Source organism: Lates calcarifer, linkage group LG21, assembly GCF_001640805.2.
Source record: "Lates calcarifer isolate ASB-BC8 linkage group LG21, TLL_Latcal_v3, whole genome shotgun sequence".
Taxonomy (NCBI): domain Eukaryota; kingdom Metazoa; phylum Chordata; class Actinopteri; family Centropomidae; genus Lates; species Lates calcarifer.
In genome coordinates, this window is record NC_066853.1 from 19,697,497 (window position 1) to 19,712,569 (window position 15,073).

Genomic DNA, 15,073 nt, shown 5'->3' on the forward strand with positions numbered 1-15,073 from the left:
CTTTCTGTCTCCAACTTCTCAAATGTGGGAATTTTATGTTTTTTTTCTTTTTGTTTTATTTAATTATACATTGAATATCTTTGGATCCTGGATCACAAGTCAGATAAAGCAAGAAATCAATCAGCAGACTGATCAATAATGAAAATAATCATTTGTAGTGTGCTGTAGGAAATATTTTCTAAAAGTTAGAAATTACAAACACCAGTGTTTTAAAAAATATACATCACATTTATTTGTACTGACACCAAGAGTCCGTACAGAGTTGTCTTTGTCTATTGATGTGTTTGGGCACTACAGGTAAGTACCTGTTTCCTACTTTCATACATCCAACAGTCCACAAACTGTATCACCAAGCATAGCTTAATCGCTACCAAAAAACAGAGAGTTTTACATAGCTGACACACACCACTGTGTTTTTTTTCTCTAAAGGTAACACAATGTACAAAAAGCAAGTCTGGAAATAGTAAGATTCTTGGTTCCATAAAAAACATTTTTTCTTCTCAATGTGTGAATAAGAAAACAATGCACTTATCTCTACTGAGCTTCTGCTGCATTGCTTGTTAGGCAGCCAAGGGGTAAATTGATGCAGATAAGTAATGAAAAGAAACAGGCCGGCTGATCCCTGTATTACTACCACAGCAGCTTTCAAGGAATTGTTCACGCTCTGTAGAGCCCCAGAGCTGTAGGAGCCGTCTGGAAGTGGTTAGATGCCAGTCAATAAGAGGAACACATGATGTTAAAGTAAATGATTAAACAAATCTTTCCACACAATGTACACTACAGTACAACAACACTACCGTGATGTTGGAATGAACAGTGCAAATCAAACGTCCATGGCCTCAAAAGAAACAGGGAACTGAAAAGGGTGAACTCTGAAGAGCTGTATGTTAACTGGCAGACTCAACCCCCTTCGGCAGGCCTCAGGCCTTTTGGGATGGCTAAGGCCAAAGCAAGCAGGCAGTCAGAGGAAATAAGGGAGCGGAAGACTGGTGGCTCCCTCCATCAAAATGAAGATGGCACAGTGGCCTCACCAGGAAGCTGAAGGCACCAGAAGAACCAGGAGCAGTGCAGTCCATGTTAGGCTCTGTGGCAGGCAGTGCACTGAGCACTGGTTGCTTTTTGCTCGAACACCTAAGAGAAGGGAGGGTGCAGGACAGTCAGTATTGATGAAAACAAAGATGCTAAACAAAATGCGTTTAATAAACTCCATTGATACTTTAAATTAATTGCTCTAAGGGAGTTTGCTATGAATAAATTGTCTTTTTTCCTAAAGGAAGAAAAAAAGGAGGGAAAATGGAGATGAGGAGGAAAACAGCAATCCATTGCCCTGAAAAGCTGGATGGTCATGTTGCTCACAGGACTGCAAACTTTCACTTCGTCCCATTGCTTAGAAGTTAATTGGCTGTGCAAGAGAGGGAAGGTTTGTGTGGGCAAAGTAATTAAAACAGTATTAGCCAAGGAAAACTTGGCTCGTACAACAGCTGTGGTGACTCAATTAGGGGAAGAACATAAGATTGCTACAAAGAGAAAACAGCCTGTGCATGGAGATTGTATTTCAGAGGTCATGTGACGAAGTGTGCGGCTAGAAAGGAAGGCAACTAACTAGCTTTGCGCTTACCGGAGGAGGTGACAACTCGAACTTGGGAGCTGACTGCTCCCTCTCCCCCTTCGCTGAGGGCACGCACCTCAATGATATAGGTGCCTCCCTCTGGCAGTGATAGCATGGTGGAAGGGTTTATGGTTCTCGTCACCTGGTTGTGGCCTCTGCCCTCCTGTTTGAGTAATACCTGCAGGACATATGCACATAGCCACTTTAGGTTTACACTGTAAGTATAGTTCTTATTATAATTTGCTTCAGTTTCCTTTTTTTTCCCTAAAAAGAAATAGAAAAGTGAAATGGAAGGAGCTATCTGGTGCCCAGAGTCTTTGTGATGTTTGGTTTCCAATTGCAATGACCAGAAGTGCTATAGCTCTGATTATCACCTCTCATTGGCCTAAAAATAAATAAACGCTAATTGGACGTTAATTTATCCAGGAGACTCTGGTGATTCTATTTTTTATCAACAACAACAATTATGGGATAATATTAAATGGGAAATTACAGTGGTAAAAATACTAATGGAACTAGCGTTCTTCCCACTTCACAACTCTTTTTTTTGCATTAATATTTTTGTTGTCTTATGAAACTGATTAAGCATTAAGGAATGGATCATTACCATGTACCCGATGACATCAGATTCATTGTCTTTTGCCTTCACTGGGTCCCAGTTTAAAGACACGTTGTTGCCCTCTTGAATCCACATGAGGTTGGCTGGAGGTTGAGCGGGAGCTAAGAAGAGAATGCAAAACCCCCAGTGCAAATTCAAACAGACTTTTAAACAGAGTTTCAACCAACTAGGTCAATTACTGCACTTTTTACAAGGGGATTTAGAGCAAACTTAACAGGTAGCCTCTGTTCCATATATAGCATTACATGATTAGTGTCAGTGCTGTACTCACGGGCTTTTCTGGTCTTGGCTGTGACAGCAGGACTAGGAGGACCCTGGCCAATACTGTTGAAGCCTTTTACTGTGATGAGATACAGACTGTTGCCTTCTAGTCCTGTCAAGACCATGGATGTTTCGTTTTTCACAGTTCTTTGTTTTTTTCCTGACTCTTCCTGCTCTGTGTCTTTCCAGTAGCTGACCTTTAAACAGAGATGAAAAAATGAAACTGTTCTCAGACAAAAGCTCCCGCACAAAGGTATGCATGCTTATGCAAAATGTCACACACTGTATGTAAACGAACAACTGTGCACACAAACACACACACAACCACAGGCAAAACATTCATAAAAACCTCATATCCCCTCGGTCTTCCGGGGCCAGGGATTGGCGGTTTCCAAGTGACCCTAATTTCTGATGATGAAATGCTGTGAGCTTTCACGTCAGGTGGTGCTTCCCTCGGCTCTGTTAAACAGGTCACAATGGTGACAATCACAAAATACCAACAACTGTTTCTTTCTGTTCTTTTTAACTCCATGTAACCACAATTATTAACTCACCCCCCTCAGCAGAGTGGATGATGACAACTTTGCTGAACGGCCCATCTCCCTTATTGTTGTATACTCCGACCTTAACTTCAAATGGGGTAAGGGGAGGGAAGGTCTCGTCTCTGTATTTGTATGTTGTAGAATCAGCTGAAGTCACCATCTTCTCCTTCCAGCCTCGGGTTCCGTTGGCACGAAATGCAACAATGTACCCAAAGCCCTCACCATTTTGGAACTCCTCAGATACAGGCTGAAAATATCAGAGAAAAAGAAACAATAACCCAAGCGTGCCTTTCACTGAAATTAAGTACAAACCTGGCTTATCAGCATTTAAGCTCTGTAACTGAAGGTGCATTATTTCTACATTTTCTCATTTGAAGAGCTTCTCCGGTGCAAGCGTGGCTTTGAAAAACACCCAACCTTAACTTTTTCCTCTATGGTAGTCCTGTAAACTTGCAATTTCCTACCCACTTCCTGTAACTATCTGCCAGTGTTAATAAAGATGCAGCCAGTCTTCAGTAATGAAAACAAACCGTATCTCTCAGTTGTACCCATTATGTAGCTATTTGTCTTTCCATGTCTGACAGGGGGATTTTTGGGATGCAGGTTTTGTGCCACAGCTCCAGTGCTTATCTATAGTTTTCCTGAAGTGGTAAAACTGGGAGCTGTCTTCCACAGCTGCTCCGTACTTAATCAAATCAAATGCCAATTTATTAAGTGAACTAGAATTTAATTAAAATATGAGCTTCAGGGATTAAATCTTTGGCTAAATGTAATAAATGACAAACACCTGTACACCTGTTTTTGGCAACAAGTCTGCTGCTCATGCTGTAATGTGCTTATTTGCATAGGCTTCAAAGGAATATTGTCCCCTGAAGGCATCACCCAAATTAGCCATCTAGTCTACAGAGGCAATGGTGGTGGATGGAGATGTAGTTCACATTTCATTCAATAACGACCAATCGCTATGACTGCCTAATTACAGGGATGATCAGGGAAAATGAATTAGCTTCCATCAAAGTTATTATCAGAGCTGGCAATGCCTTTAAAGACATGCCAAGGAATAGAAGTCTTTTAAAAACAGCGTGAACAAATTAGCTAGTTAAGTCTAGAAACACTTGCGGATTTGGGAATTGAGATAGTTGCAGACAAGTGTGGACACAGTGTGAGAGGGCTGATATAACTGAGGTAAGTCTTATGGATGAAATTGTGGGGCCTGCTGGGCTCAGTGACGGTGACTGTGGGGGCATCACTAATGGCCCTCCCAATGGCTCCCTGAGAAAAAGCAGTCTCTCACCGTCGACTCTAATGAGACGGCTGAATGAAGCTGCAGAGACTGTTTAGTCATTCATCCTGCTTAATAACCCTGCCCACCATGGCCGTCCAGGCTCTGACAACTCTCCACAGATGATTGGAGAGGCAGAACTGCCATGCGCTCACATGCCTCGACTGCCAAAAAGGGCTAACATTCCTGCTCCGTCTCCTTTAATATCCATCTCCATTGATCACTGACAGAGTCCTGATTTATTTCCAAAAGCATTTAGCAAAAAGGGGAGGAAATAGGCCAGCGCTAAAATGACTTAAAATGCCAAGTACCAAAAGGAGGACACTGCATCTAAGTGGAACATCACAGTATTGTCCTGTGATACTCTTGAAAACTGACAGACCTATTGATGAGTGACTACTTCTAGTGCTCCACAATTGTCAGAGAAGAGGCATCATTTTGAAGAAGTACTTTAATTTTTCAAGTACACCCTGTACTTAATTGACCTTGCAAAATGTCTGAATAAAAACAACTGGGTAGACTCATGTTCAGTTTTATGCTGAGGCATTTGTTGAAGAGATAAATTGTTCCAATCATAGAGGTTTGTGGTAGTAAAACTGCAGATATACAGTTTAAAAAAAAAAAAAAAATCTTATCAAGAGAGTCTTAAATAATTCTGGGAAAGAAATAGTTTCACTAAGAATCAGATTTTTAATTACTCAAATTTATGCATGCTTTGAAAGGCCTCCTTATTAAGGTTTTATATCTAACGAAGCACCAGTCACTGTGTTGTGTAAGTATCCCTTGATTGTTCTCCCAACATGGGGTCCTGTATTTATTTATAAGGAGGTCATCATTGTGTTATACTAGCCAAGCTTACGACACTCTTGAGTTATAAATAGAAAATGGTCTACCATCCAAACACCATCCCATCTGGAATGGACATTATCCCCCATAATGTGCCACCGAGGTGCACTTCTCCTCATATGAAGGTTATCTTCCCAGTGGCAGTTGGGCTCCCATACTTAATAACTACAAGAATAACTGTCAGTTGCTTCCACATCTGTTCACTGTTCCCCAGTTAATATATCCTTCAACTGATCTCAATTGCAAATTCTCAGCTTTGCTCATAGTAATTCTGTACATGCTGTGCCCTGAACCTGGCTCAGAGCCAAGCTGTCCACTTGGAAATGGTTCACACTAATATCCTCTTTACTTTGGGTGAGATTTATTACATTTTCCACAACCATTGTCAAGAATGAGATTACAAACAGATATTCATAAACATCTGTGGATTTATTGGGAAAGACTCTGAAAGTCAAGGTTAATCATCATTGTGCCTCTCTGGTGGGACCAAATTTGAAATTCACTACATCTTAATCACTAGTGCGGCTGATGCAGCTCTGTGTAATACATGGTTCAGCTGACCGTCTTTGAGCTTTGTCAGCAAATTTTGCAATTCTGACCAAGCTGTGCCCTTAAACTCTAAGACCTGGGATGGTTCAACAAATTTCCAACACAATAAAGTGTGAACCTGTTTAAAATACAATGAGCTGTGCTGTGCTGTTGTTAATGATAAAGCAGGGGGTTTTGCCCTGCTTGTAATGAAACTCTTCACAACAAACAGAACTCACACATATGCTCTATAAATCTGACAACAGAGAGAGACAATGATAGACACCCAGCACATGTCCCAGAAAATGAGTGTAAAATGTTTCCAGACATAATCTATAAATCTGTCAATGGTCATCATATCAAGAACTTTTTCAAGTATACATGAGTTTTGTCTTGAAATAATGATAACACATGTGCTCTATTGATTTGATCAGGCTCTATTTGTTATAAAGATGATCATATTGTATTCTTTGCTGTTGCTATGACTTAATTCCCCCAGGGACCAATGCAGTTAAATTTTTATTATCTCATACAGGTGCTTCCTCTTACAATAACCACTTCAACCTCTGGTCTTGCAGAAAACCATTCTGTCCCAGTGAACTGAAGCTCTGTCTCATCTGGTTTGTTCCTTCTTGGAACAGCTGAAACCAGCACACCCTGCTCAAATCCTCCAATGAAAAGTTTTAAATTCAGTGAAAGCAAGTCAGAGAAAATCATGTAGAATATTGCAGCAGCTGGGTCTACCATGTCTCCCCTCAGAAATGGAAAAAGGTCACTTTGCCCTAATGATGGGTGCTCACCTGAGCCCTCTCACAACTCACAAACCCTCTCTCCTAAAGTACAGATAGCTGTGCAAACCATAACCCCACCTCTGTGTTTTCCCACTGGATATAATGTGCATCTCTCTCTGCTTTCTCTATCATAGGGGTCGTGGTTTCCCAGGAGTTCAGTGCATCCGCACCTGGGTTATTTCACCTTTGTCTCTACAGCTGTCTTGCTGACTAGTTTGTCTGCTGAAAAGGACTTTTACAGTAGTGATGTTAAAATATCTAACAACTGAGTGTGAGATCTCCTGTTTTTTAGCTGGACATTGTACCTCCTGATCAAGGAAAAGCAGACATGCTTTTCAGACATAGATCAATCATTCAGCAATACCTTAAGCGTTGCAAGGGATTGCTGACTGAAGTCAACCTCAATGACAGCATATAGCAACTACTTTAATTAGACTGAAGCTTGTATCTCAAACACTACACTGTGCTAAATACAATAATATATATTGCTAATTAAACACTTTGTTACAAAGTTACAATCAATGCAAGAACATTTCTGCCAGAAAATAAACCATCCACTCTTACTCACACTGAATCACCTCTTGTGCACCATATGATTTTCCCTCAGAGAGACCTATTCCTCACTAGGTGTTAAGAAAAGGGAGGAAAATAAATAACTAAATAAAAAAAAATCTAAAGAGTAGAAGCTGAGCTCAGATGATATCAACCTCCTATGCTCAATTCTGTTCTTTAAATACTCCAGCAAATCCCTTAATACATCTGTCTTTCCCCTTAAGGACATCTCCAGACTTGTCTCATCATTTTCTCACTTCAGCTGCTGAAACTTTTCTCTATGTTTTAATTAGATCCCACTTTGATGGTTCTGGGAATAGGAGGGTAAGCAAACGCAGGTCCCCAGAACACACTGAGTTGAACTGCAGTTACTCATCATATCTTACCTAAAGAGAATGCAACTGACTGTAAACTAATGCAATCATCTGTATATCTTAAAACTATTAGACCGTTTCCTTCAAGCTTAGGAACCATGAGGACTAGCGTCATCCATCAACCATGCTTTATCCCCCTTAATAATATCTGACATGTATTCCCAGGCAACGAAAAAGTGACTGTTTTTAATGAATGCCACATGCAGCAGCAACCTCTACATGATTATTAAGTCACATTCACATGCAGGATTTATTACTTAGTGACAGTTACATTCCCGAGGGAACAATGCCAAAGCTGTAGTTTCAGTACAGATGTTTAAAGTGAACCTTGTTTCAGTGGGCTTGTTTTCCCTCTTGCATTATAACACTGATTCTCAACCTGCGGGCTCAGAAATGTTCTGAGCAGCGAGTGGGTGATGATAAATTTCCCTTACATACAAATTTATTATCACATTTTAAATCTTGGTGAGTAATACTTTTCAAGTTAAACTACGAATATTTACAGCCATAGGTTTATTCCCATATTTAATCATGTAAATATCCTAAAAATAATAATCATTCTGTGCTTTTATGCCTGGTGTTTTTAGTACTGCAGGCACTGCTTTGTTTCTGAGGGTGACCAGCAGGAAAGGTTGAGAAACACTGGCTTACAATGTTAATTTCATTTAAGTTAACTCATAATTCACATTATGAAAAATCAGCATGTTTATTCATTTTGTTGTTTACTGTGTTATTTGGGATTATATTTATTATCAAGATAATACTGACTTGCTTTGGTGATTACAATTATTATCTCTACTTCTTATGAGTTATTTGAAAGAGGGTACAAAAGTCACAAAGACTGTTTTTGACGTGGTCCTGTTTACATGATACAACACAGCCATGCACTTCAATGGAAAACAAACCAATCTTTCAAATTAACAAATCATTTCTCTGATGAAGCTTATGGAGTCCCTTTCATGATGACATTCAAGACAGGTTTTTATCCTAAACAAGCACCTGTACCAGTGCAAAATGTTAAGTCCAGTCTACTGACTGAAATTACATCAGCTTTTGCAATTTCGCAATTACGGTATAGATAGTTAAGTTTCACATTCAAAATCTTCAAACTGCACAGGAAACCTCAGAAAAAATCTGAATAACAATTATATTTGGCAGCAAGAGAATGTTCTACAGTGTAAGTATCTTGAATTTCAATTACCTCAAGGCCTTTCTCATCCAGCATGTACTTATACATCATTGTTATATCATTTCTGAGGAGTTTTGAAAACATTCCTACACTTTGAATGTTATGTTGTTGATATTCCTTGATATAACAGGAAGCTGCAAAGATTATTTTTAAGTGAGAGTAGACTAAATAAAAGCTTTCATTAACTCTTATTTATTCAACAAAAATCTGAGTTTGTTTCAGTGAAACACCAGACCTACTATGACATTTGTGTTTTTGCACATGTGTTGTCATGCTTGTGTTACAGAGAGAGTTTGGCAGAGGACCTACCTCCCATGAGATGACCAGTTCATGCCTGCGGCCATTTCCTCCACTGACGTTTGCTGGTGCCACTGATGGGACTGTGTGAAAAAGAAAAAGGTTAACACTGCATCACTGACTCAAACCTTAAACAGCATCAGACACAACACACAACACTGGTTATTGTGTTTGAGCCTCTATTAAAATACCTGTCGATCAAACTGAAAGTGACAGTAGGTTCCAGTGCTGTGTTTTGATTTTTGCACCCTATTGTTGGCATTTGGATCATGGATTGGAACGTCAAGGATGGATTAACACAACTGCATGTAGATACAGTAATTAGTCTGCTAATTATGCTGAGGAGATAGGACAGATTAAATACGCCACTTCCAAATGAACCACTGACCTTCGTAATTATTACATTTTATAGATGAGAAATGAGCAGTTAGTGAAGCGGCACACTTGATCCAGACTGTCTCAGTGAATTTTTGCTCGCCATAAATAGTGTATTCTGCTGTGTCTTTGCCTCAGGGCATTAAAGGACTGGCTGCTTTAGCAGAAACACTAAACTTGTTGAAATTCATGTAAGCAGCTTATTTTCAACTTCTTGCCCAATTAAAATTGAGTATATAACAATGGGAATATAACATGGTCATGAAGTGGCGTGTGGGGGCACAATAAATCATCTGGAATGTGCACTCAGTATATTATATAATAAGTTCCTGGACTCTGGGTGATTACTGATGTCTGTCAAATGTGACTTGAATGCACTGTATTTCCAGGATTGATGGCTTAGAGAATTTACCTGCTTCTTTGGTCCTTACTCCTCTTGAAGGTGCACTGGGATCTCCAGTCCCAATTGCATTGCTAGCCACCACCCTAAATTCATATTCCACCCAGGGGTTGAGCTCCACAGCAATGGCTGACTCCATGTCCCCTGTCACTGGGTCTGGGTCTGCACACAAGAGTGTTGCTTATGTATTTATTTATTCAGGACAAGCACCACATTACACCTACTGCACTTTACTTTGTGTACAGAACATAAGACACTAAGTGCCACACCAAGGGTATGAGTTTTTTTTTCATGGCTGAACACCATGGCAGTCATCTGACCTCAGTCAAAAACTGAGTTGGTGTTTGGCTGCTAAAGACCACACTGAAACAAGCAAGAAGTAGCTATAGCTGCAGCTCAGGCCTGGTAGAGCATCACCTGGGAAGATACAAAGTATCAAGCTGATATCTGTGGGTCGTGGTCTATGGGAAGACATTTACAGTCAATTACAGAAGTCAATTACAAATGATTATATATGATTAAATATGGCAAATTTATACGATGACTTCAAGATTGTGTTAACTTTCTGTTCCCTGAAATTGGGGGATAATTCTTACACTGTTTAGACAAAGGTTTAAAAACTGAGAGTTGACACATCAACCTGTTTAATTTCAAATCCAACGTGCTAGAGTACGGAGCCAAAAATGCAAAAAAGTAACATCGTCTTCATTCTTATGGACTACACAGTGTTACACCTTCCCTCCAGATCCACTAGGATTTGGCATATTTTTACACCAGGTGGTGACGATACACTGTCTTCACGAAACCTGATATGTGATGCTTTGATGCCTGAACACCAACTTATTAGCAGCTTTAGAGCACATTTGAATTATTATATTATTATTTCAATCAACTTTCAGAGTATCTACAGAGGACTCAGAGAGCTATGTAATTATAAATCACACTCTGAGACTGAAATAAAAAATCAGGTTTATGAATGTATTTTGAACAGAATTACAAGCAGGTAACACAGCTAATCTAGTTTCTTCAGGGCTGCCATAATCATGCTTTGTCAATATTGACTCTGCAACAACAAACAAACATTGACTGAAAGCATATCCATGTCACAAATGAACCAGAGGTCTCTCTATACTAACTAAAGCGACATTCAATAAAGGAGTGGAGCTTACATTCTTATCATCTAAAGCAGCTCACAATGAGACCACTCTGTCAAGCAAGCTGCTCTTCAAACATGAACTGATAACTCTGTTTGCGAGGAGCAGCAGCTAAAAGCCCAATCCCCTTTATGCTAATCTTAACAAGTTCAACACTGACAATACATCACAGAGTCCTAATTGTGCTTTATCGAATTTAATGTGGTTGAACAGACACGATGTGAGAGGAGAGTATACAAAGTATGATTTTTTTACATCTGTGGGGATGAATCATTATCATACCTTCAACTCTGCTAATATTACCGCATGGCATATTAAGATGAATTACACACAATGCTCAGCAAGCCTTCATCCTTTAATGCTAAGTGGTAGTAATTGATGTTTTTTCTGTCAAGGTACAGAAAAAGAAGCTAATTTATTTTAAAGCAGTGAAAGTGCATTTATACTAAATGGACATGGATAAGTGTTATAATTCAAGCTCAAAAGGTTAATTTCCCACTAACTGCTGATATAAAATTCAAACCAATGACATTTGATATAGGCTCAAATTACTTTTTGTTAAGCTCCTTTGAACAACAGCCAAATTCAAACATTAAATGAAAGCTGCAGAACTGCATTTCAACTTCTAAAACAGGCATCTGATAATGTACTTTAGTTAGAGTTTTGTCAAGAGCCAAGTGTAAGATGCTTGATCCATTACTCTCTGGATGAGATTTAAATGTCTGATTGTGTGCTTATAAAAGTAAATTGCAAAGAGAGTTTTTAATTATGTCTCCTGAAAATAGTAACCTTGCTCTGGTTGGGCTGATTCACCATCTCTGTGCATGACTTTGGGCAAGATTAAGGCCTTTATATGGCTCCACATTAACCTCCTAGATCTAGGGACTGCAATTTGCTCCTTATTGATTACCTGTTTTGACAGTTTGCCAGCCTAATGAAAAGGGGCTGCGGGCCTGTAAATTATAGGTGCTGATAGGGCTGTGGTTGTCTAGGCCACGAGTCCAGGAAAGGGTGGCTGTGGTATCTGTGATCTCCTCCACGATCACCACTCCAGGGGGTCCAGGAGGACCTGAGAAAAGGTTAGGAGACACAGATTAAATTAAAGGTTTGAATGGTTGAGCCACCAAGGCTTCAGAAATGTCAACACAGAAGAGAAAAAAAATCTCTGCTGCTGTTTTAATCAGTTCTAAAGTGGTCCATATTGTCATGTCTTCATCATGCATAGTTTTTATTAGATACACTGAATAATAAAACCATGTGAGCATTAAGAGGGACGTGCAGCTGTCTGCATATGGTGACAACATCGATTCCCTGTTGTAATCTTTGCACAAACAAACAACAGACAAGAACATGACATCCTAAACTGAACCAGGATTCGGGCTGACACAGATCTGCTGCCAAGGATTTCATGCTGATTAAGGGATATTGAAGCTTTCTTTTTTGGGGCTTCGGAGGCAGTTCGCCAGTTCTGCTGAGCATGACTGTGTGGTAGACCTTCCTCTGTTTCAATACAGCTGAACATATGTTTACCTCAGTCTTCAGAAGTAAATGTAATCTGCAAGTGCAGCAAACGTCTAAGGACTCGGGGGGGAACAGCTGTAAATGAAAAGCTGGCAGCTGGTATGCTCAATGAAAGCCAATCTACTGTGTCCCCAAAAAGTGCCCATTAGAAGGTTACGCTGAAAGGTGCATTTGCATTCCAGGACATTATGATGCATTTTGTGTCACTATAGGAACAGCGCCCTCCTTTTAGTGAGCTTAACATTGCATACCCTCCCCTCTATTAAAGCTTAATGTTAAATGACATTCATTACATTAATCAAATACTATAGTAGAGATGGGTGATATGGTTGAAATATCTTTTCTGATGTAAATGTAAAACATAATATGGCAAAACAAATATTCTTTTGTGAACTTTTTAAAATCGCAATTCGCTTGGTAATAGAATTTCTGTAAATACCTTCTAACCTTACCTACCTGCCTGCCCGGTGTTTAGGTGGATAACTGGTCTTAAAATATAATTTCTTGCCTCCTCACAAGAAACCCTCCCCAGGCTATGAGCCACGGATTAAGTCTCAAACACTAAATCTGCATCACAGCCTCAAAACATGTATAACTGTGTCATCATAAGACAGTCAAAAACAGACCACAAGCTGCTTGGACAATAATTATTATGTTACATTATCAGAAACATTCAAAAGCTGCCACAGAATCTGATCACTACACATTTCAGCCAATCTGTTTAACAGCTCATATTAAACTTGTTCATGCAGACAAACCGTCTGTCCAGCCACTTTCATAGTGACCATAAAATATTAGTCAAGATGATCAAAAGGGGACAATAACGTGAAAATAGGCATGGTGCGATTGTCTCCACCTAATGTCTAATTAACCAACTTCTCAGACATGCTGCACTGGAAATAAATTTGTGGCTAATTTCGTAGATTCACAGAAAACATTAACATTATTCCACTGTATCATAAAACTGGCTTAAAGGATAGGTTCACAAATTTTAAAGTCCCAAAACTAGTTGCTCTTTCTCACAGTGTCCTGGAATACATTTCCAATAATAATTCAGTATGAGAAAAAATGTTCTGTTTGAGGGTAGTGGTTGAATTCAAGAGGGACAGTGAGTTGCTACTTCTAGTAAAGAATGTACAAGACATTGCATTGCACTGGTGCACTGACAGGTAACAAGCTCACCTCGCACAAGCAGTTCAGACTCTGCAAATACAGTGTCAGCACTGGTCTGGGCTCGACACCCATACTTCCCAGCGTGCTTCAACAAAATGCTCCTAATCATCAGATCCACTGTTGAAGACTGCTGCAATTGGTAAAAAAGTTAGGTATTAAGAAGAGTACACAGTAAATGTGCTTGACACAGAAAAGTGTGATTCCTACATCTTGTAGCGGCTTGTGTGGCTTGAGAGATTCTTATTTAATTCAGGTGCTTACTTGCTGCTACATTCTTCAGCTACCTGTATTTTCTGTCTGTTGAAATGAGAAATGCCTAAGGCAAGACTGGGAATAATTCAAGGTCTACAGGCAGCTGTTTAGCACGAAACCTGATTAAAATTACAAACCATGCATCAGCCAGGAATCTGTTGTGCCTGTAAAGGATTGTCACTGCAAATACTTTCTCTCCAGAGCATGGGTAGTAGCAGAGGACACATCAGGACAGATGTGATTTTAACATCCACTGTTGATAAAGGAATAGTGACATAAACAAGACTCCCTGCCCTCTTACAAATTTGTTTTTAACCTCATTTTATGGTTTAATCACTAATGAATTTTTTGGTATTATGGAGTATGGGAAATCTAAGTTGTTAGAATATAAAAATAAACACTGTTATATTTAAGTTGAGTTCACTTCTTAGGTTTGTCATCTAAAATTAGATACACTGAAAAAGAGTAAACCATTTCAATTCAGTCTAAAATATATATAACTATATATAAATATATATAACTAGTTATATATTTATATATATATAGTTATATATAACTATATATAACTATATATAAATATATATATGATTTATATGACTTTTTCTTCTCTGACAGATTATGTGGTTCATTCTCATTAACGGTTTACCACAGACAACTCATATAAACCAACTAGTGTGATATATCTTAATCAATATACAAACTGCAGAATTGACAGTGTATATATTGCTGAACATAAGGTCCTTGTACACCAAAGAGCAAAATTACAACTGGTAATAAGGAACAAGCAGAACACAGAGGTTACAAAGGGTACTGTAAAAAGAAAAAAAAAAACAAAAGTTAAAAGGTGAAGGTGAAATAGCAAGGTTAAAAATGCAACCTTGATACTGAAAGGAGGCAAAGGTTAAATGCCTCCTAGCCTGTGTATATTTTATTTTTGTTGGGAGAATTTATATGACATCTCTTCCAGCTGGTCCTCAACCCTGCATCCTTTGACCTTTTCTAAATGATGTAAGTCAAATGGAGACATCCGCAATATACATTAACAAAACAGAGGTATTCACCATGATTTAAGTTTTATATTTAGTATTTGTCTTCTCCATGATTTTCTTTCCTACTTTTCACTCTAAATCATTGATGACCCTGTTTAAACCCTTATTACCCTTCAAAGCCAGTATGACTCAGTCTCTATTGTTTTCATTTTCACAAAGATATACTTTCACAGGTGCAATTCTAAACAATTAGACTAGACTTTGATATACAGTATATGACTCTGTGATTCAATGCACGTCTTTGATGATACCTGAGGTT

At 39.0% G+C, this 15,073-nt stretch overlaps 1 protein-coding gene across 1 annotated transcript in view; it reads right to left on the reverse strand.

The window, feature by feature from the left end:
* Positions 1-207: 207 nt before the first annotated feature.
* The window catches only part of cntn5 (contactin 5), a 93,433-nt gene continuing 78,567 nt past the window's right edge, over positions 208-15,073 (reverse strand). The window contains exons 16-25 of the mRNA XM_018665597.2: positions 13,523-13,643; positions 11,730-11,888; positions 9,678-9,827; positions 8,903-8,973; positions 3,044-3,278; positions 2,839-2,948; positions 2,500-2,686; positions 2,217-2,329; positions 1,619-1,787; positions 208-1,131 (exon numbers count right to left, since the gene is read on the reverse strand). Coding sequence (XP_018521113.1) covers positions 1,028-1,131; positions 1,619-1,787; positions 2,217-2,329; positions 2,500-2,686; positions 2,839-2,948; positions 3,044-3,278; positions 8,903-8,973; positions 9,678-9,827; positions 11,730-11,888; positions 13,523-13,643 — 1,419 coding nt within the window. The 3' untranslated portion in view covers positions 208-1,027. The remainder of the gene's footprint in view (positions 1,132-1,618; positions 1,788-2,216; positions 2,330-2,499; positions 2,687-2,838; positions 2,949-3,043; positions 3,279-8,902; positions 8,974-9,677; positions 9,828-11,729; positions 11,889-13,522; positions 13,644-15,073) is intronic.